Raw genomic sequence first — 22,669 nt, 5'->3', positions numbered from 1 at the left:
TTTTAACTTACACCAGTACAGTTAAAGCTGTTTAGGAGAACAAAAGCCGCTGATATAAACGTTAACATACTCTTCTCTGTTGCAGTTTTATGAACACAGCTGTTTCGAGATGTGCTAAAACCATGACAACTATAAGTCTGTTTTGATATTTTATTTAACAACAGTCGGAAGCTTCATATTCTCAGTCGCTCCTCGATACGTGCTAGTTGTCGTTCCTAGCCTGTGGAATGCGCATGCGCGTTCGGCGGTTCGCGGTTGCGCCAACTGGTAGAGGATGTTGCTAGCAGCCAGTGTAGATGCACAGCCTTTTTCACAACAATAACATCAACTAAATTTGCATCTCCGCGTCTTTGAATTGAGGATTGCCGCTTCCAGGCGCTCTCGGAAACTGCGCTTTGGACCGCGACGCGCCGAACCTCCAAGTGGATTTTCTGTTCCGTGTTCTGTGAACAATGGGTTCGGAGGGGTTTGCAAATTTACAGGGCTCCTTTCTGCAGGAGCAGAAACAAGAATCATGGCTTGCCAGCTAGGCCGCAGATGGATTTTGTCGCCATGAGCAAGATTCTCTCCATGATCAAATACTGGATGTGTTCTCGGTGCTTGGACATAAAAAGTGGTGCTACGAGGCCAGCGTCCTAATCGCGAGATAACTCTTCACTTTTGTTGTCTTTATTCGGGCCATCAGAAGCCAGTGAGCCCGTTAGCTTCACAACCTTGACTGGCTGACGTCTTGCCTTCGCAGCTAGCTCCTTTAGCTCGCTAACATTAGCTTGGCTGGCCAGAAACATTTGGAGTGAAACCTTTTGACAGGATTTACACCTACTGCCGTGTCTCCTCGGACATTTACATCGCTATTCGTTTTTTGCAAAGTCCGCTCCTTGAATGAATGTGGGACAAAATGGAGACCCCGACGATTGTGTACGATTTGGATACCTCTGGGGGCTTAATGGAGGTGAGGTTGCTATGTTTGAAGGCCTCGGTAGAGATAATGAATTGGTGCTAACACTTTCTTGTCATTAGTATCACCTTTATTGTATTTGTCATGATGGTTCTAGTCTGTTGTCAAGCAGCTCGCTCAGCTAGTGAAGCTGTAGGTGGTGCTGGTGATGGAGGCCACAAGTTGCCGCTCTGTGAGCTCGAGAAACAGCCCGGCTCTGCGGGCACCATATTTCCTCCCCGTAGACAGGCAGCGACGGTGTGCGCGGCAGCCTCGACCTCGCGCTAAACACCTGCGTTACTTTTACAGCAAATCCAAACACTACTGGCGCCTCCAAAGTCCGAGGACGTGGAGAAGAGGAGTCGGAAGTTGGTGAGAGACGTCCGGAGGAGCGGCAGAGCCACCAACCACGATACCTGCGATAGTTGCCGGGAAGGGGGAGACCTGCTGTGCTGTGACCACTGTCCGGCCGCTTTTCACCTGCAGTGCTGGTGAGTACCAACAAGGCATGGCAGGCGGAGTGTCCGGGGGGAGCTGCAGGGAGTAGCGTTAGCAGCATGGATGCTAACCACAAGATGGTTTCTCCTGGTTCTGCTTCTGGTACCGTACAGATCTAAGAGGTGGTCGCATATGCTCTGGATTATGTCACCTAAGTGTCCTAATGGCAGAACATGTAAAGTGTTTTATCCGTCCTGAGCTCATTTCTCTGGTACTAGCACATCTACGATGTTTGCAATGAATGGTTCCGCTGCGTTTCGCATACACTGAGGATTACGGTAGTGAGCAATGTGCAACTTACTTACTTAAAAGCTTAAATGTTGTTTTTTCAGAGCATCGCTTGCTTGTGTTATCAGCTCAGGTTAAAGTATATATAAAGGCCCGGTTCTAAGTTCTGTTCTGATAGCAGAAATCCGGGTCATCATATAGGTTGAGGAGTGGAGAGCCGCTATTATGTAAGGGGTTTCCCACTTCTGGGTGGTGTTGTAGTTGGACAGTGGTCAAGCCCTGCTTCTTGTTGCTGAAGTAAAATTAGAACCGAGCCGACGTGGTTCGGAACCCGTTTTCGACGAGGTAAAGCTGACTTGCAGTCGGTCCTCCCCTCCTGCCGCGGCTGCAGCCCGAGAGGAGCTGCTGCTGCTGCTAAAAATGGAGTCTGTCTCTGTTTACAATATGGCGACCTCTCTGCTCTGCTCCCTGTTTCCACTTCCAGCGCCATCTTACCAACCTTTTGAATTCAGGCGCCGATAAGCAAAAGGTTCGTGAACACCAAAACCGGATGTTCGGTTTTCCGAGATGGAGTCTGGCAGCTTTTCTGTAAGATGTTGGTCCTTCGGAGTTGTGGTTGGCGCCGCATCGGTCGGCTGTGCTCGTCATCTGCCAGGTTGTCACCTGGAAACGACGTGCCCATATATGGTCGGGCCTGTCTATGTTTTCATAGTTATCTGTTAAAGTAATACTGGGCACTGCTGAGCATCATGCTTCAGATTGTTGGACAGGCTGACTTGTTATGGTAATACTGAGTCTGCAGGATTAATGACAGGATATACCTCAGTGTCACCACATTGGCTTATTTTTTTAGATGATGTTTTTTTTTTCAGCTATTAGCAGGGTTAAAGTATGAAAACGGACAAAATTTATTATTATTTTCTGGGTTTGAATAAGTTTGGATGAAAGAAGAGTGGAAAAAGGCCTTCCATTTTCTAGAAGATGAAGCTTTCTAACAGTAAATTGTTCAGACAAGCAGTGCACTTTTCACATTAATGAAATACAAAAGCTGTGACAGTGTATAGCTGTTGTTCATATTGCAAAACACTTTGTGATCCCAGCTAAGTATCCTGTATAAATGCAGACTATTTATCACTTAATGCTCATCACATCCTGGCCTAAAGCATAAAATAGCTTTCTCTATTTTACTCTAAATAGGAGTATTGTAAATGAACATCAGGTTGTGCTGAAGACTTGAACTTTTTGAGTGATTAAGATCATAAACATTTGTCCATCCAACCATTTTTAATTTTTTTTTTTTTTTGCCTGCTCCTCTTTTCTGGGTCATGGGGAGCTGGTATCTATCTCCAGCAGTCACTGTGTGAGAGGTGGGGGACACCCTGGACAGGACAAGTCCACCACAAGGACATGTGGAGACAAATTAGACAAACAAGCATTCATGCTCCCACTCAATTTTAAAGAAGTTTGTCATTTTGAAGTGGGGAGTGTGTATGATCAGCCCTGTACTAATTTCGTGTGCGAGTCTCCCTTCTCTGCAGGAAGTTAAATAAATATGAAGGAATGAATGTGTCAGCAGTTTTCACGTGAATAACAGGTTGTAAACAAACATTACTTTGCACATTATTGTAGACATTTTGAGTTGCAATCTGATTTTTGTCCACCAGGGGGAGGCATTGTCGCCAATTTCACAAACTTGCTTTAAAGAAAATACATAATTCTTTAATATTCATTTAGTCACAGCACTTGTGAAACAGATGACTGAAATCCAGTTATTTTGCTCAAGATATAAGCTTGTTGTCTGATGGTTGTGTTTTGTCTCACCTTAGCAACCCGCCTCTGAGTGAAGAAATGCTCCCCCCAGGTGAATGGATGTGTCATCGCTGTAATGTGCGAAAAAAGGTGAGTGGCATGAAAGGTTGAGCAGTTCCCGCTGAATTAAGAAGCATGAGGTTTCTAAGTGAACTGGTATTATGATTTTATCAAACAATTTTTTGTTTTTTTCCAGTATTTTCTTGTTGCACTTAAGATTTAAAAAAATGCTAATCTAAATAGCAGATTTTTTTCTTTTACGTTGCTTTGGACTTAATAATTTAAACATTGGTTATTAAAATGATCTAATAAACAGACTCTCCAGGATTTTGCGATGTTGCGATCGCAACTATTAACGCAAAATCAAGCAAACCCCGCAAAATCGCAACTTTTTGCAACTTTGTCCAGAACACCTCAACTTTCCTGCAACTTTAACCCCAAATAGCTCACGAAGAAGATATTTGACGTCTCTTCCTGTTAACATCAGAATGCCGGGAGCATGCAGCAGCAACGACCAAAGTGAGAATGTGCATTAATGCTTCACATTTGCCCACAAAGATTTCAGCAAAGGACCACGCCAAACACCGCAGTGAAGTTAGTTTTAAGTTGGATATTGGATATTCGCGCACCGCAGAGTTAGCGGCGTCTAGCTCATGGCTGACCCGAAACAGGAACGCTAATGTCGGCCAGCTGTTCTCTGCCGGCCCCTTCTCTCACGCGCGGTGGTTCACTTAGGGACGGCTGGTTGACATTAGCGTTCCTGTTTCGGGTCAGCCATGAGCTAGATGCCGCTAACTCCGCAGTGCGCGAATATCCAATATCCAACTTAAAACTAACTTCACTGCGGTCATAAACCAGTTTCCTACCCAGCTGCACAAGAGTGGGGGGGAAGCTGTTTTACACGTCCTGCAGTGTAATCATGGAACATAAACGCATCGACAAACACTTTGTGTCTGCAAAACATGTGAGGAGAGCTGCAGACGGGGGACAATCTAGAAATTAAAGTTAAAGTACCACTAATTGTCACACACCTGAGTGTGCGAAATTTGTTCTCCGCATTTGACCCTTCCCCTGAGGGAGCGGTGAGCAGCAGCGGTGCCGCTCTCGGGAATCATTTGGTGATCTAATGGTCATGAATGTCAGTTTATAAGCTGTCAAAGTTCTCAAATAAAGCACCTTTTAAGAATGTCAATGTTTGTTAGTAATTATCTTACAAAACTAGTAAGTATTTTTGGTTTATATATTAAAAGTTATGTTTTTTATTGATTTTAGTAAAAAAAAATCGCTACTTTTCATCACAACTTTTAGGAAAATGCCCTGCGAAATCGGGCATTTTAGCCCGCAACAATCACAAAAAATGCCCACGAAATCATGGAGGGACTGAATAAATAGCAGTTGTGCCCCAGAGAGGACTAAAAAAGGTGTTAAGTGTTTCATCTGGTGGTGAAAACTTTATTTTTGGAGGTGAAACTTGTTTCATGGTTGTATTTCCAGGTCTTTGAGCCGTCATCTTCATGAGCAGTGTTTTTGTGAGCTGTCTCAGCCTGCTCTGTTCAGTTTTGTTCTTTAATGAAGCATCAGATGGTGCGCTGTTTTGTCTTTTATTGACTTTTAAAATGTGGTGTGCGCTGCTGTGACATTGCTAAAATTCTGCTTTGACATAAAGACGCCTTGTGCGTTGTCAGTGTTTACTAACAGTGATAAGATCCTCCTCAGCAGGACTGTTGATCAGGAAGAGTCTTAATAGACAAGCTGTTGAAAACATATTGAAATGTTTCAACTAGGGATGTGTAAACTTTTATATCCATATCAATCTCATATGAAGGATCTGTTAGTAAAGATTCCTGTCAGTGTTGGGTATTGACGCCAGATCTTCTGCAGTGTGGTTTTCTTTATAAATAAGCGTATTTTTATGCTTTCTCTTACAGTATATTTTTGTTTTCATATATTATTTAGTTAATAATTGAGCCAATGGTGAAGGCCTTTTTTCTGTTTAGTAGTGCAAAAACAAAACATTTTGCTATGTTGGCAGTATAAGTTAGGATTCGTACAACTCAAATGCACTAAGTTGCTCTGGTTGTGTTTTAGTTTAAAACCTTCCAAGCTGCAGACAAAAGTTTTTGTCGTCCATCTCGTTTCTCTTTTTCACAGTCATTCATTTCAGGTTTGTGTTCTTTAATTTACCTAAGCTTGTCTCGGCTGGTAACAACCTGTTGTGCCAACTAGCTTTAACCACCACTCCAATCTGCGTTATAATTTAGGAACATTCACTTTGTGATTGAATAGTTTGATGTAAATTGTCCTCTGCTGTGCGAGGGCGTGTCATCTCTGTTAGAGTCAATTCAAGGTAATGAAACCTTTTTATTGGCAAAAAATATGTTGGATAATAAAAGATTCTGGTTGTTATTTGTGCTCTGCTGCAGTATGATGGTTTAAAAATTCTCGTCTTACAGGAAATTAAAAATAATTCACTAGATAAAGCAGTACTCTGCTCAGCACCGCCCTAAAGCTGGTGTCTCACTGAGCTGCGACTCTTGGGAGAATAGCTGGTGGAAAAAAAAAAATCCTCAAAACTGCTAAATAAATACGTGAATTTACAGCTACGCTCTCACTGAACTCCAGTGTTTGTGACTAAATGACCAGTTTTGAAAATCAAGGCTCATTTAGGCTCATTTGTGTGCATGACATGCAGAATTTTATTACAAAATCTGCCTGTAAGTTAGGAAACAAAATAAAATAAAAAACACTTCCTCTTTTGTTGTAAAGTAAAGTTCCTCAAATGTTTCTTTTTAAAATAATATTGATTCACATATGGACCTAAAGGGATATTTTAGTCATCTTTAAAGTGATGTTCTGTCAAATTGTTATCAGTAATTAGTACCTTATCAGTCAGAGAGCGCAGAGTATGAAAAGGGCAAAAGTCTTCATCCGAGCTAGGCTTATGACTAGCCAAATGAGGATCTGTTTATTGGTTGTCAGGTTTATAAAACAATTCTTTCTCAAAAACGACAGACTGGTGTGAAAGAATGACACATTAGCTGTTAGTAAACCTCAACACACTTTGGCATGACTCCGTTTGTTTAGTCTGTCACTGTTTTCTCAACCAAACAACATCCGGGTTACTACACGAATGTGTGTGAAGCACAGGTGGCCGGATATACGCTGACGGTGCTGAGTGTATCAATCCGCCTGATAAGCGGATCTAGTCAGTCAGAAAGTTTATTCACCTCTCAGTGAGCTGATACATTCTCAGCCTCAGCGCTGTCAGCATAAACAGTCTGAATCAGAGGTGGGCTGATGCCAATCTTTAGAAATCAGGGCAGCCAGTGACCGATAAACGACACCGATTGGTTGGTATGATTTATTTATTTGGCCAATATGTATTTTTTATTTAACAAAATATGTCAATAATTGCTTAAACTAAATAGATGTATATTTAACAACCCTTAAAAGAACTTGTACACTTCAGAATAGCACATTAAAGACCATTCTCGCTTAAGAAAACTCAATTTTAGGCGACAGTGAGCTGGTTGTAGCAGCTGCTGCTGCATCTTCATCTTCCTACTTGGTATTTGGTTAAATAAGTACAAACATAGCTGATTAGGGATTTTTTTTTTTTTTTTAATAATATGTCCAATATTGGCCAATTTAAAAAATTAGTCTACTTCTATTATAAATCACATAGAGGGCTGCAATGACCAAAACACATCCACACCCTTTTCACAGTGCAAAAAGTGTGTGGATTTTCTTTAATTATTAAGGAAATCCCAGATTCATTTGGTCACATCCACATCATATTACCTCCTTTTCTGTCTGACGTCACACAGTTTCCTTCTCCCTCACTCTTGAATAAAGTCCTGAGAACCACGTGTGACCTGAACCGTGCTCTTGCTGTTTGCTATGTGGGTTGATAACTCAACGTTTTGATTTGTGTGTGTTGCTGTCAGAAGCGGGAGCAGAAGAACGAGCAGACTAATGGCCTACCAGAGCGGTCCTCATCAAAGCGCTCTGCATCCCCCGCCATGGAGCTCGAGCTCAGCGCCGGCCCGCTGCGGCTTGACGGTCTGCCTCCGGGCGCCGGAGCAGCAGGTCCTGGTCTGAGAGTGGCACAGGTCCGTCTTCTTGAGCGCAGGACCAGCAGCAGGCCGAGCAGCCGTCCTGGGACTCCGACATCCAACACCTCGTCCACCCCGACTCCCTCGGAGGAGCAGAACGACGGAGAGGAGGAGGTAGCCGAGCCAGAGGATGATATCCCGGGAGCTGAGCCAGAGTGCGCAACATCATCAGCTCCGACGCCGCGCCTCCTCAAGAGGCCGTTTCAGCTCCTTATAGCTGCAGCTATGGAGAGAAATCCCACCCAGTTTCAGCTGCCCAGTGAGCTGACCTGCACCACTGCTCTGCCAGGTGAGTCCATTCTACAAACATCTCTGGATTCATTTAGACGTTCCGTTTCCCAAAGAACTGGGTGAAAAAGGCTCCATATGTAGTTCTTTAGTAAACTTCAATTATAAGGAAAGCACTGCACCTTATCTGCTGTGGAACCTGCTGAACTTCAGGCTTTTGGTACGTCGCTGTTCTAACTCATGAACATTTGAAAACTTGACGAAAATGAGTCTTTTGTCTGCAGCACAGATTAGTTCAGAATACTCCCTGCCTATCATTGTTATGTTATGTAGTACATGTATCGTGATTCAGCTGCAACAGAGCAGCCAGAGTGTGACGAGCCATCTGTCTCCCGTGTGTTTCTTCTGCAGCAGACAGTGGGAGGACGTCCGAGCTCATGTTTCTATATGTGTGTGTTCTGTTTTTTTCCAGGCAGCAGTAAACGAAGGAGAAAAGAAGAGCTGCTAGGGAAGCCGTTCAGGAGGCCTCAGCACGAGCTGGATCCAAACGGCCTCGTCCCCCTCCCCGTTAAAGTGTGCTTTTCCTGCAACAGGTTAGAGAGCAACATCTGATCAGCTTCAGTGGCGGATTTGTGGCAGGTGCTGCTTAATTATCAAATCTTTCCTGGGCCACAGCAAATAAAACGGCTTTGTCAGAGTCAGGGTGCAGATTCACAAAGACAACCATCTATTTAAAAGGCTGTGACCGTCGTGTCTAAATACTCAGAGTTAGTGTCTGCTCAAATGAGGCCAGAGCGATAATAAACACTGCTTTAGCACTGATTAGCTGAATTAGCAGTAGAATACTGTAAGCTGATTGTTTTTGCTCTTTGTCTTATTATCATCAGTCACTCAGAGAAGCATACTGTCCTCATTTTTAACGGGGCTGCCACTATCAGCTATTTTTATTTTGATTCATTTGAGTAATTTAATCTAAATGACTAAATTTCATCCAAAATTCCAAAGTTTTATTTCACTTTTTAGTAATCAACTTTGGCATTTACAGTAAATCAGAAAGTGAAATGGAAGCAAAAACTTGCAAATTAGTCCAACATAAAGGTTTAAAGTGCCAACTCCAACATGACAAATAAATAAAATGATTCTTATTCTTTATGTATTTAAAAAAAGCCTGAGCATTCAGCATGTTGTAAGGAAATTATTATTAATATTATTAAGAACTACATCAAACTGAGGTGAGAAAACCTGCAGGATTTCATTCACATGATTTTACTTTCAGAACGTAGAGAGAAACAAAAACAGCATCACTGTTTAAAATGTAACAACTTTCATATCACATATCAGTTGTATTTATTAAATTGCTTGTATCATTTTTTTTAACTTGTCTGATTTAAATGTTATTTGTTTAGCTGATAATATCTACATAATTAGCTGCTTAAAGGAGTACATTAATACGCAGGTCAGGAGTTGAGATGGGTTTTACCACCCAAACACACTTGTTTCCAGTCACCAGGATGGTTTTTCTGTTACAGTGGCCAAAAAGAGACAAAGATCTTAAAGATGGATTATATTATATATAATAATATAAAATTATATGTCAAGTAAAAATATTTATGTTGGCGACTTATCATAATTGCTGATGTTGACTAGGCTGAAAAATCGCAGCAGCACTAATTTATAACTGATATATTAACACAGTGTAGTTGTTTTTTATCCACATTGTTTGGTCTTTATTTATCACACACCGGTGAAATGGACTGTGGATTTCCTGTTTTCGGCACAGCTTTTAAATGTCCGTCAGAAACTGGGTGTTGTAAAGAGAGGGATGTTTTAATGTGATGCAATGATGTGTCTTTATAGCTGTAAATAAACAGTCTTGTTCTTGGGTGTACATTTGTTTGTTTTATAGAACCATTTCAGAACCGGCTCACGCACCAGTCCTGCTTTAAAACTGGAACTGCTTTAAAGGATAAACCAGAGATTTAACCCGTGTTTCTTCTCCCAGGAGTTGCAGGTTGGCTCCGCTGATCCAGTGTGATTATTGTCCACTTCTCTTTCACATGGACTGTCTGGACCCTCCACTAACAGCTTTTCCTGCTGGCAAATGGATGTGTCCAAACCACGTTGAGCACCTTGTGGTAAGAGGCCTCCTCTGAGCTCCAAATCTTTCTTTGACTACCCAAACATTTTTTCCGCTCACGTTCTTATTTGCTGTCCAGTTGAATCAGAGGAGCCTGAGCTTGTCCAGCCGCTGTCAGCTCTTTGACCAGTTCCAGGACAGGATCTCCCAGCACGCCGTCAAGGTGGACTTCCTCCGCCGAGTCCACCGGCGGAATGCTCCCAATCGGCGCACTTCTCATCAGCATACCAAGAAAACCATGAAGGTAGCGTGCAGGCTGCAGCGTGTTGTATTGTTTCTTTATCTTATATCTTGAGCACTGACACACAGTTGATTTGCGTTTTTTTTTTACTTTGATGTCTTTAAATCAAGGTTTTTGTGTACCAATCATCTGTTTATTCTCCTCTTGTTTAGTCCACATGCTGATCGAACATAATACTCTTTCATTAAAAACCCCAAATCATCAAATAATAGTTCTGTTTACCCTCTGGAAGGCATTTGTTCAACTGGAATACAGCCTGAAATTAACTTAAAGATTGAAATGTAATATTAGAATAGGAAAAAATATGCAAAAATTGTCTGAGAATGGTTGTTTTTGTTCAGGTGCCAGATGCCATCAAGGCTCAGTACCAGAGTCCTCCCTCCATGCTGCTTCCTGCAGGCGTGCGTCAGCTGGAGCTGATCTGTGGCAGCGGTCCTGACCATCAGCCCTCGAAACGCTTCACCACCGAGGCTGAGCAGGAGGAGGTGGGTACAAGGCCAACGCCTCGAATCTATAAGAAAAGTTTGCTCTTATTAAAGAGCAAGCCACACATAAGACGAACTGTGAGGACAGTTCAGTTTGTTTGCCTTTTAGACTTCAGTCTTTCTGGGGACTGAAAATACTTTAAACTACAACCAAACACATACAAAACAAGTTGTTTTCCTCAGGTTTTTGCAGGTTATAGAGATGCACAATGTTTCTCTGTGGGAACTGAGATGATAATATTAAACGAGACATATTAAACGAGTCTTTATTTTAGACCTCCTAAATGGAATATTTAAGTTATTGAAAACAGATATAAATAGTAATAAATAAAATGAAATAATAAACAGAACCGGTGCTTTTTGGACACTCAGGCAGCCAGCAGTTAAAACTTCTTTAACATTTTGATTAATAATGTTTTCTGTGAATGATACACTAACATTACTGCATTAGTATGATACATCAGAGGATGCTGCTTTCCTATAATACCTTAAAAATATGTGACATAATGATGCTGTGAGCCTATGATGCTGCTAAAACTAACAGGTAATCCAAACTGTGTGCGTTGTCATAAAAAAAGTTGTTTTTTTCTGCACTAATGGTTGCATTGTCAGTGTAACTACTTGTGTTTTTTGTATAAGATATTATTTTTTTTCCTTGGATTATTATTGCCGTTTTAGCCCCACTAACTAAATCAGCTGCTTTTTTTAGGCTCTGCCCATTTCGAGCCTCCTTTTATTTATGCCATCTCACTAACTGATCGAGTTTTTTCACTCTCTGGGCCTGTTCGCATTTGGTTTTTTGAATCTGTTTTAAATTTAGTTCAGGTGATTTGACTGCATGTGGTCAACTCTGACGCCTCTGTTCACATTTGGTGGTGAAATGTGTTTCCCTCATTATTTTCAACTGATGTCAGTTAGCTGCACTGTATGCATATACACACACACACACACACACACACATCACACAGAGGGCTGTCAGTGAGCAACAAACAAGATAAATGACAACACATAAAGGCATCTGAAATATATTATTTTAATTTTAACACGCTTCAGAGCCGTGTGAGTCATTTGTTTGTTGAGTTATCTCTTATTAAGCTAAACTACATGACAGACATAATATAAGTAAAATAAAGAAGCGAAATGACCAGGAAGCTCAGAGCTCAGTGTCAAAGCAAAGACTAAAGATTCTAACCTGTAACACGGTGCTCTGACAGCCATCGGCGGTTTAACAGCTTCATTGTAAATGTAACATCAGCTCTGTGCTTCATTAGGTAAATATAATACAAAATAATGCTGTTGTTCTGTGATTGACAGAATATTCTAGCTGACATTGACCACAGCTGTGGTCCAACAGCTCTAAAAACACTTTGAAAACATTAAACTAAAGAGAAACTCTCCATACAGCATCCTGTAATGACATCTTTATTAGGAAGGGTTCTAATAAACAGTTCATTAAAACTTTTAGCTAAAAAACAGAACTCTAAATAAAAGCGTATCTTCATAATATTCCCAATCCTTGCTGTTTATTGTTTGTAATCAGCTGCAGCTGAGCAGACTGCTGCCTGTGTGGGGTCACCTCAGGTCGGTAGGAGGTCCGTCATCGAGGCTTGAGATGGACCGCTGTTCAGGCTACCAAACACATGCAGACACAAGGGGTCCAGACCACCTCAGAAGGTGGTTTGAGTGAAAATGTTTTTAATGTGCATTGAGGGAGTTCAGACCTATGTTTAGTGCAATTCAGTTACTGTCAGATATCTAAAACCCATTTTTAAGGACAGGACTGAACATCCTGTCTGAGTATGTATCTGACTGATGCACTATTTGGTGAATAAGTGAGCAGATGAATGTAGCGTGAACTGAAAGCCATGAAATACAAATTCACTGTTAGAAACGGCATCACATGTATGTGTCAGCCAATGTAGGTATATAATATTTATTTATTGGATTGAAAGATTCAATGAATTGAGCATCTCAGAAGGTTATACAAATGGTATTATTATTCAGTCACCAATATTTGAAAATGTTGCTACACAGGAAAAATCTGTAAGATGTTGCTATAAGGTCCATCAGATCGTTTCTTCTGTAAAACGAAGTGTTTCCTTATTCTCAACAAATAAGTGTCTGTTCTGTGTTGAACAGTGGCTTCAGGATGTCATCGCACTCCAGTGCAGCATCATGCGACACCTGTCCATCAAACAGAAGGTTGGATCTGCAGCGTCCACAGTGTCATCAGCAGAGTTGGACAGTAAGAAAACATGTGTTACATCAGAAGACATAAAGACTAAGGCCTCATTAAGAAGGACTACTTCTTCTGACCCCTGCTTTAAGTCCTGTGGTTTACCTGAAAACCCCGAAGGGACCTTTATTTCCAGAGACCCCCCAGCAGAGCTGGGTGTTTGTAAATGCAGCATGAAACCATGTCAGAACTGTAGAAAACCCAACGGACCTCTGGCAGAGCTTCAGCCTTCCAAAGCCAATGGACCTGTAGACTGTAAGAGTGCATCGGACTCCTGCAGGCAGGCTGAGCTGCAGCACAGACTGAAGCCTTGTCCAACCCCCTCAGACTCGGCTCCCATGCCGAAGCTCCCAAACCACATAGGAACAAAAATGGTTAAAAAGGATCCCGAGAGCACAACGGAGGGTTACGTTCAGAAAAACTGCCCCACGGGCCCTACAATATGGCCCCCCAGCACCCAGCAGAACCACAGGAGCCAGACAGAGCTCCAGGTGGAGTGTATGAGCAGAGATGAAAAGCCCAGTTTCTCCATCACCAGCAGTTCAACATCAGACTCAGCAGCTAAAGGCACCCAGGACCAGGACTCGGCAAAGCTGGAGCCATCCTTACCAACCACAGGTACGATTCACATGGTTTTAGAGAGGCTGAGGCGACACTACAGCTCTCTGATGTAAAGGAAACTTGGGATAAAAATATATATTTTTTATTTTCTCTAGGATTTGAAATACTAAAACTCTAATGAATGACTGCATTGAGCTGTTTTGTTTTGTTGTGGAAGTATTTTGACATCAAACAAGTAGTTCTTTTTTGTACTTTTAAGGCAAACCAGAGGTACATTATCACAGCCCAGATAAATATACCTTTTCCTCAACTATACATCATTATTTATATCATATAAAAAGTGAAAAATGTAATCATCAAACTACAGATTATTTATCGAAGACATCCAAAAATCAGTCCTGATGCTTATGAATGATTTATCCCCCTCTAGAATGGAATCTGCACCTCTCATTTTAAAAACCTTGAGTGGTTTCACGTCTATTTCCCTCATAGTTTCAGTTTTATTTGGAAAAAATTACAAAGTGGAAACTACAGCCACAGGTGAGCTCCACCTTTACTGCCAGAACACACGCCCACACCTCCCCACTGAGCCATCAGACGGGTAAAATGTGAAGGAGCGATAGTGCCTTCAACTAGCAGAATTAGCAAACATATCCACGTGTGTTCCTGCAGTTTCTGTTCCATCAAAGAAGAGGTTTTTTGCGGCCGAGCTTGTGTTAAAGAGACTACGTGCTCACTGTGTTAAAACAAAACTATGAAACAGGCAACAGGTCCTCGGTCATGACATGTCGAAAAGGGTGGGTAACATAAACGGCACTCCGCTGTTTGCTTATCTACTCGTGTGTGCGTCGAACAGCAGCTGTTTGTGGTGCCGTTTCACAAGTTTCGGCTTCCTATGAAATGCGAACGCGGGTGTCTGAAAACGTCCACTCTGAGACGTGGGTTCAGAAAGCTTCGGTTTCAGAGGACACAAGCGCTGTCGTCGCGTACACGAACGACTGAACCGCAGAAGAAAATGAACTCCAAAATGAAGTAGTGTAAACAGCCCTTTAGATGAAAAGCCCTTATTAAGACTGAAGAGGGCTCTGGACTGTAAGGCTTTCCAGACTCATAAAGTGCCCAGCTGGAACGGAAAGAAGGGATTGTTTGTTTAATGTGTTTTATTGCTGGTATGAACATGCAGTTGTTGATTTATGGTAGTATTTAAGTGTGATGCTTAAATACACTTAAAGATATAGGTACTATAAATATCTCTATGTTACAGTGCAAATGCTAGGTGTTTTTTGTATTGTGCCATACCAAACTGTGACTTAGGCGTACTATTACACCGCTAGTATGAAATATAAGTAGTATATAATATAATATATATGAAATCTAACTTTGTGTCTTCTTCAGTCAGTAAAATTGTAAAACAGTCTTTTGTGGAGATGCATGGATTCTGGTTTTGTTGGCCGACACCAATTTCTGGGTTTTGTACAGCTCCAACTTTGTCACTGAAAATCTAAAAATAATATCCTCCAGATAATTAGAAGGGTTTGTACAAATAAAGCCCAACAGAAAAATGTTTACCGTCTTTTCCAGACTATAAGACGCACTTAAAGCCTTCAATTTTCTCAAAAAAAACCCAACAGTGCGCTTTATATATGTAAGAAGTCGTAATGTTTTAGTATGACTTTGGTAAACTACAAAGCATTAAGGCTCAGTTATAGTCGCGCAGGGCTCCGTGCACGGACCTGAGGCGTTTATACTTGATGCTTATGTCGGTGCAATATTCTCCAAAAAGACGGGTCAATGAATGGATCTTATAATAGTGCGGAAAATACAGTACTGAATATCTGATTTATAAATCTTAGCATTTTTATTTTACGTACATACCTCAAAACATTCCTCCACCACATTACAGATTTTTCACCCACAGTACAAGTTCTCTATTATGATAATTAGCAGCTCTGTCAAAAGTAATACTTGGGAAAGAAAATCCACAAACTACCAAACCTCTTCCTTAATGTTAGATGTGTCAGATGAAGTCATTCTTTCATTTGGCTGTAGGGACACTCTCTCAGCCTTCTGCTGTAAGTGATTGGTAATTAAACATAATAAAAGCAGAGGACAGTCACGTATCAGAGAGAGGAGCTGCTGTACAGGTGATTCTATTAGCATCATGAGTCTCAGAGTCAGTAAATACAGCTCGCCTCATGAAGTTTTCCCAACTACCTGCTAACATCCTGATTCACTGAGTTTCCCAACACAGAGGCTGAAAACTTAAAGGAACAAACAGAGCGTGACGAAGAGCAGAGAATATTCTTCCGTAGAAACACTGTTTCCTTCTAACAGCCTCTCCATCTTGTGTTCTTCCTCTGACTTTATTTTAAACACTCTACAGACAGACCATACAGCAGTAGGGGATTTCCTAATGAGCAGTGCTGCAGGAGGCAGCGACTCACCTGGGGTGCGTTCATAGGCCAGAAAAATATCAGATTTTTGAGTGTTGATCGGTTGATCACTTATTTTGGTCCGTTAGGCCAGAAATCGGCCAGTGCCGGTCACAAGCTGATTCTCCTGTGCATTTCTTCTTCTGCTAGTTCAAATGAGCTGCTTTGCTCTGGTGCACTCAGTGATCGGGTGCTTGGTGCTGTTCAAACTGAACAGATTCAAGTTACTCGTGGAAAAATCTGTGTGTTCCTGGTGTTCAGAGAGACTGCAGCAGGTTGAGGACAGCTGTGTGGCTGGCAGGTTTTGTTCAATAAATCACTTCTCTCAAAACACATCATCTGATGAAAGACTTTTGACTTTTATCAGATGGTGTAAAGCTGTTTGCATACTCCATGAGAAGTCACAAGGTCGGCTCTCAGTCACGTAGTTGTGACAAAAATTGCATCATTTTGTTGGCGTAGCAGCTTCACCCGCCGTTTTGAGACGCAAGGGGTTTGCGGCAAATGTTGTGTGATTGGTCAGAAGTTGTTGTGAGTGTGTTTATGCGAAAAAGCTTTAATGGAGTCATTTTGCTTCTCCTGTTCCGCTGAGAAGCAGCTGGCCGAGGCTGTTAGAAAAATAAAGCCGTCTAAACTGATAAACCCATGAACTTAAAAAGATGGTCAGTTGATGAAAAACTTGTGGAAGGAGATCTCAGTTATTGTTTTCGAAGGAGACTGCATGGAGATGCAGGCGGCTCTTTGTGGCCAAGAGGAAATGTGCCTCGGCCAGGCGCCGTCATATTTGCAAATGCCAAGCGACGTGTACTGTCTCAGTCTGTTTCATAAACACATCTGGTTGGGTTAAGGGAAGCAAAAATCTGTACAAAGACGGGAAAGTTAGGACGCCAGCGGGAAGAAACCTGTTTTAACGCTGTAGGAGGGGGGAGGAGCTTTCGCGGGGTTCTGAGCCAAGTGTCTCGTGGACGATGAAAGGTGTGTGTGGAAAATGAACGGCTCGCGACCACGTGACCGCGAGCAGACTTCTTAACGTCTTATAGAGTATGCTGGAGCCTTAAGTTGACTACTTACTGTACTTAAAAAAAACTTTTTGTTTTATTATTGAGGTTTAGATTTTCCCTCTACATACGATTCATAGTTTTTGCCAAACCGTCGATAAACTGTCCGTCCCCATCCAGCAACAACAAAGTGACATGCAGCACATGAACTCCCAGCCCTCTATTTTTTTTATCCTCTCAGTCTGGAAACCTTCATGGTACCCAGGTCAGTTCCTCAGGTTCCTCAGAGCAGGATCGAGATGTATTCTGACATCAAAACATCATCTCTGCTAAACTTTTTTTTTTTCTCCTTCTTATTTAGACAAGAACTGTTGTACTAACCTGTTGCTCTTTGGAACAAACTGTCCCATACAAGCTGGAGAAGGGTTCATGTTTGTACGTTTGTAGAAAATTATTCATCGAATCAATACTGCAACAGATGCTACTTCTAAAAAAACTAGTTTTCTTGACATTGTATGAAAAGAAAAGTAAAAACGGAAGGAAGTTGAAATGAGAATTTGTTTTAGATTAATAAAGAGAAAAGAATAACTTGAGCAGATGAACCTGTTGTTAGATGCAGTAGGGACTTCCTGTTTAAAGCCATTTTGAAGACTGTGATGTTTTCCTCCACAGAGCTGAAGGCCGGTCCTGCTCTGCTGCCCAGCGCACTTTCTTCTGTCACAAACCTGTCAGTGTGCATAAACAGTGAAAGGGTGGACGGGGGTGAGTGCTCACGCGCATCTGACGTGTCTGGAATAAAGCAGGATCGCCACTGACCACTGTTTTATTTTGATTATTTAGTCAGATAATTTTTTTAAATTAAACAATCAATTTTCCTCCAGTAATCGTGATCTACTATTTTATTTTAGTTCATTTTATTTTTAACAGTCAACTTTGGCTTTTACAGTATCCCACATAATTAACTGTAAACAAATACTTTCAGATTAAAGTTTAAAATATAATTCATAGTTCCAACTTCAGTATGACAAATAAAGGAAGCTCTTTTTATTTTTGCAATTACAAATAAAAGCCTGAATGTTCAGCATGATGTAAGGGTACTGTTGGTTAAAAACGGCAACAAATTGTAATGAGAAATATTTAGATGGAAACTGGAACATTCAAATGTATTTCAACTAGGCCTGCGCTTTTTATATGTTGTGTTGAGAGGTGTTTTCCCACCCATCAGGAGGAGTTTCTCCTGCTGCAGTGGACAAAAAAGGAGTAGAAGGAGATCCAGATCTTTCTTTTAGCATTTTACTTAACCCATTGTTTACAAGAACAGAGGTTAATTAGATGGAGAAACCATTCTCGATAGGAGGACAAAACTCAACACCTTGTATGGCTGTATTTTTTTGAACATGAGAGCAGATTCTGGTCTAAAGGTTTTCTAAAACATTTAATGTAGCAGACAGAAAGCCTGTCTGACTTTATGTAGTTCATTTTGCAGCTTAAAGATAAAGATAAAGTCCTGTATTGATGACGACAGATTCTCATAATTGATGAATTGTGAATGCAAGGGGTTTCCTTTACCTTCCTCTGATCGTCTGTGTGTGTTCTACGTGCAGGGATCGAATTGGACCGGCTGGATGCAGATCTGATCAAGCTGCTGGCCTACCAAAGGATCCAGCAGCTGTTCCCCCCCAAAGCCCCCAGCGCTCCACCTTCACCTTCACCAGCCTCCAGTACTGCCTCGAAAAGTCTGTCCCCCCATCCTGACAGTAAGCCACTGAACTCGCCTCTCATCGCGCTCTTTGGCTGTTAAAGCTCAGCGTTCTGCCCACAGAAGGTTTGTGAGCAGACGAAGTGTCTGATATGCAGAGTTAACAGCTGCGCCATCTTCTCACCAGGACAGAAGAAGGTGCAGGCCCGAGCTGTCTTCTATCCTCTAACAGGAAGAGGGGGAGCCGTCAACATGTGTTACCGGACGTTATACATAGGATCTGGTAAGAGACGCAGACTGCAGACCACTGGGTCACATGTCAGCAGAAGTGAGACAACAGTTTATTAAAGACTTCTAAGTTGCATGTGTAGAATCGGATATTCCTCAAGAAAAAGATGAAGCTGCGTCCGATTAGGTGAAGCTTTTCCAGATCTTAAGGGTGTTGTCATTCAAAGGCAGCTCATTCAGCTCAACAGAAGTTCTGCTGCAAAAATATAACAGACAGAGACAAGAAAAAATTCACATTCAAGGGAACTCACTGTTGTTTTTGTTTCAATAAATGCAATGTTTCCAACCTCAACAAGTAATCTCGTTCAGTAATCCTGATTTTAATATTGATTTTTTTTTTTTCAGTTTCTCTTTAATTATTAACACTTTAACATCTTTTATTGGCGCGGTTGGCAGTGTTACTCATCATCGGTTTCTCTGTCAGTAAAAAGCACCAACTTCTGCTCAGTTTTCCAACAGGCTGCCAGCAGTTCCTAATTCCCAATGTTCAACATGTTCCATGTCAGGTTGAGGTTAATGTTGACAGGAATGGATGTCGTCAAGAAATAAGCGGCACTCGTTTTTGAAACAGACTAAAGCAGCCGTCCAACGTGTTCCATGGCGTCAATGTGAACACGACTCACTTCCTGTTTTTCTGTCAAGGTGCTGACATGGATGTGTGCCTTACAAACTACGGTCACTGCAACTATGTATCGGGGAAACACGCCTGTATCTTCTACGACGAGGTACGAGCCTCTAACCTGTCGGAGCGACTTTGCTGCTCTGTATGTTGCTGTTCTTGTGAATGTGTGTGTATTTCCTCCTTCAGAACACCAAGCATTATGAGCTGCTGAACTACAGCGAGCACGGTACCACCGTGGACAATGTCCTGTACTCGTGTGACTTCTCAGAGAAAGCTTCGCCGTCTCCACCCAGTGGCCTAGTGGCCAAGGTCCAAGGCATTATCCGTAAGTCCCTTTTTGCTTGGACTGATCTCAGATCAGCTCTGTTTCTTACTTTAATGTGCTTTAATGTTTAATCTGCACAGAAGACCGAGCGCAAACACAAACTCCTCCTTTTCCTTCTGCTTCTCACCCTGCTAACATGATTCCTCCTCTTTCTCTGCTAAGCGTAGCATTAGCATCCTTCAAGGCTACATGCTACTGAAATAGGTTTTTGAATCACTTGTGAAAAAGTGTGCGTGGTAAGAAACGCACTTGTGAGGTTAAAAGGAGCCTGCATCAGTCTTCATGCACACAGGAAATGTGGGCACAGTATATTATCTGAGAGTTCTCTTGTGTGCAGAAGAAACTATTTGGTGCTCGCCAGATGATCCTCTCGGTAGCCTAGCAAGCTAAAAGTCCTTAAACTCAGACTACTGTAGTGGATAGCTTCAGAAGAATATACATCCACCTTCCTGAAAACACAAAATATACCTGATAGTATCATCTGAAAACTCAGTGAGGATAAGGTAAAGTATGCAAATGTTGTCTCAATTTACTCTAAATGTAATTTGAGATCAGATACAGCTCAAATAAATCTCTTATTTCACTTTCCAAACCAGAAACACGGACGCTATTATAACCCAAACCTTTTGATGGCCCTATGTTTAAAGTAAGCCTGCTAAAATGTATGGTACGCTGTTCCAAAGTGGAGATTTTTCCTGATCGCAGCGTTTCAATAAACTTGCCGTTAGCATGAAAAGCTCCATAAGGCTGTCAGTAAAAATGTAAAAGACAACACTCCTAATTTCATAACACAAACGAAGGCGTCTGGGGTGTAAAAACAGAAGTAGAAGATGTAGCTTTAGCATAATACTAACTTCAGTGCAGCATTGATGTACAGTAATAATTATATTTTCATGTTGACGTGGTGGAGGTGGAGGCATACTCAGGAGACTCAGGAGGGGGTGAATTAAAAAAACAAAAACAAATTGAGCGTTTTAAACCTGGACTTCTAAACAAAATGAAAGTGAAAGAAGACTAGATAACAACCAAACTGAACAAATGAGGTAATTAAATGAATCGCAAAGCTCTAAATTACACGTTTTATTTAGAACGGCCTACTTATTTATTAAAGGAAAAAATAAATCTATATGATGGCAGCATTTTGTCTCTTGTTAAAATATAACTATTAAAAAGCAAAATGTGAAAAGAAAAATAAAATTAAATGCTCAAGAAAAGGTTAATGAAATTAACTTTTGTGTATAATTTGAGTTGTTTTGGTCACCGCTAAAATAACAGGTCAAATGTAGAATATGCAATCTTTGTCATTTTATTTTATTTTCCTACTCATAAACCCTTACATGTAAGTTCCCAAAGGGTCCAGATTTAGCTTCAATATTTAAGATCCAAGAGCATCTAGGGGGTTCACCTCCTGACCCACACCAGGGCGTCCCCATGGTCATATTCAGTTGTTTTTTTCAGTTACATCACTGGCTTATGAGAAAACATACTGGCGTTTATTTAGTCTTGTGGTTGTTGACAGCAATAAAATGTAGCATAAAGGTTTATGACAAAGAAAGATTAAAAACTTCTTTCTAGAAATAGTTTGTTTGGTTTCTCCTCCCTGTGCAGGCCTGGTGGTGGTGGTAGCTCTGTCAGTCTGTCTCAGACCTGCTGTCTGTGTTCTGCTTGCAGGTCGCAGTAAGAAGCGGGAGGAAGATGAAGGTCCCAGCCCCGTAGTGGGCTGTTTACCCGTCGGCGGCGTCATGAGCAGCCACTCTCAGGGTGGTGTGGAGCGCTCGTGCAGCTGCAAGGCGAGCAGCTCCAGACTGATCGGGGGCAGTGGGGCGGGCTGGGAGGGCACGGCCCTCCTCCACCACGGCAGCTACATCAAACTGGGCTGCCTCCAGTTTGTCTTCAGCATCACCGAGTTCGCCAGCGAGCGGCCCAAAGAGGAGCACGCCGTCCCGCCCGCCGCCGGGTCCCACGGCGGCAGCGGCGCAGCCTGCTTCGGCCCCGCCCTCACCTCCACGCCCCCGCCCAGCTCTGCCACAGTCAGCAGCCCGTCCAGCCAGGACGAGGCCGATGCTGAGGCGGTCCCCTCCCACCAAGTGCCCGTACTGCACTCCAACTCTGTTCCATAATCCGCACAGGAAGCCCCTCCCATTGTTCTGCACCTTCCACATCACAATGAAGGGAAAGCTGCACAGCTGGATGGCCAACAGGGAAAAGTTCTGTTTATTTTTTTTTCTTTTGTAATGGTTTCTATCTTTGCATGAACTTGAAGTATTATTGACAATCTCTTCTGTTTGTGAATGACTGACTGTAACCTTGTGTTCACTTCTGACCATTAGGACTTTGAGCGAATATTATTTACCTGCGCTCAATATTTCTTTTTGCCAGTATATTAGTTATGTATGATGTAACCTTACTATGTCAGTCAGACCTTTTTATTTTCTTGTATTGGATTCCACACATTGTAATTTCTTTTGCTGCTTTTGCACCACAGGTAGCTATAAATGTATGACAACATACATGCTTACACACTATATGTATACATAATGTAAATATATATAATTCAGTGCTTCTCATTTGGAGGAACGCTGGATTTCATGTAGATTTACCATATTTTGGTTTTTAACTGTACAGTTCATGGAATTTGTGATACTGTGTAGAGTACCTGAAGTTTTGTGATAAATCTTGTTCTTAGTGTACTTTCTGCTGTAGTCCATCTGTACATACCGTCATGTTTTAGCGCTCATTTTAACATCATGTGCTGCTCTGTAAATAAGCACTCTTTGTCTGTACCTGCTTGTCTGTTAAAACCTGTAAATACAGAAAGATTTTCTAATAA

At 41.8% G+C, this 22,669-nt stretch overlaps 1 protein-coding gene across 1 annotated transcript; it reads left to right on the top strand.

Moving 5' to 3' along the window:
- The first annotated feature begins 245 nt into the window (after positions 1-245).
- Positions 246-22,669, top strand: phf12b (PHD finger protein 12b). The gene is made up of 15 exons (XM_017432194.3): positions 246-952; positions 1,247-1,428; positions 3,490-3,562; positions 7,420-7,876; positions 8,288-8,408; positions 9,818-9,950; positions 10,032-10,196; positions 10,535-10,678; positions 12,818-13,532; positions 17,578-17,667; positions 18,510-18,662; positions 18,792-18,887; positions 19,535-19,617; positions 19,701-19,839; positions 21,511-22,669. The coding sequence occupies exons 1-15, from the start codon at positions 887-889 to the stop codon at positions 21,957-21,959; spliced, it is 3,066 nt and encodes a 1,021-aa protein (XP_017287683.1). The 5' UTR covers positions 246-886; the 3' UTR covers positions 21,960-22,669.

This window comes from Kryptolebias marmoratus, linkage group LG2 (assembly GCF_001649575.2).
Source record: "Kryptolebias marmoratus isolate JLee-2015 linkage group LG2, ASM164957v2, whole genome shotgun sequence".
Classification (NCBI taxonomy): Eukaryota; Metazoa; Chordata; class Actinopteri; order Cyprinodontiformes; family Rivulidae; genus Kryptolebias; species Kryptolebias marmoratus.
Note: the sequence above shows the minus strand (reverse complement) of the source record. Positions and strands in the feature narration are given on the sequence as shown.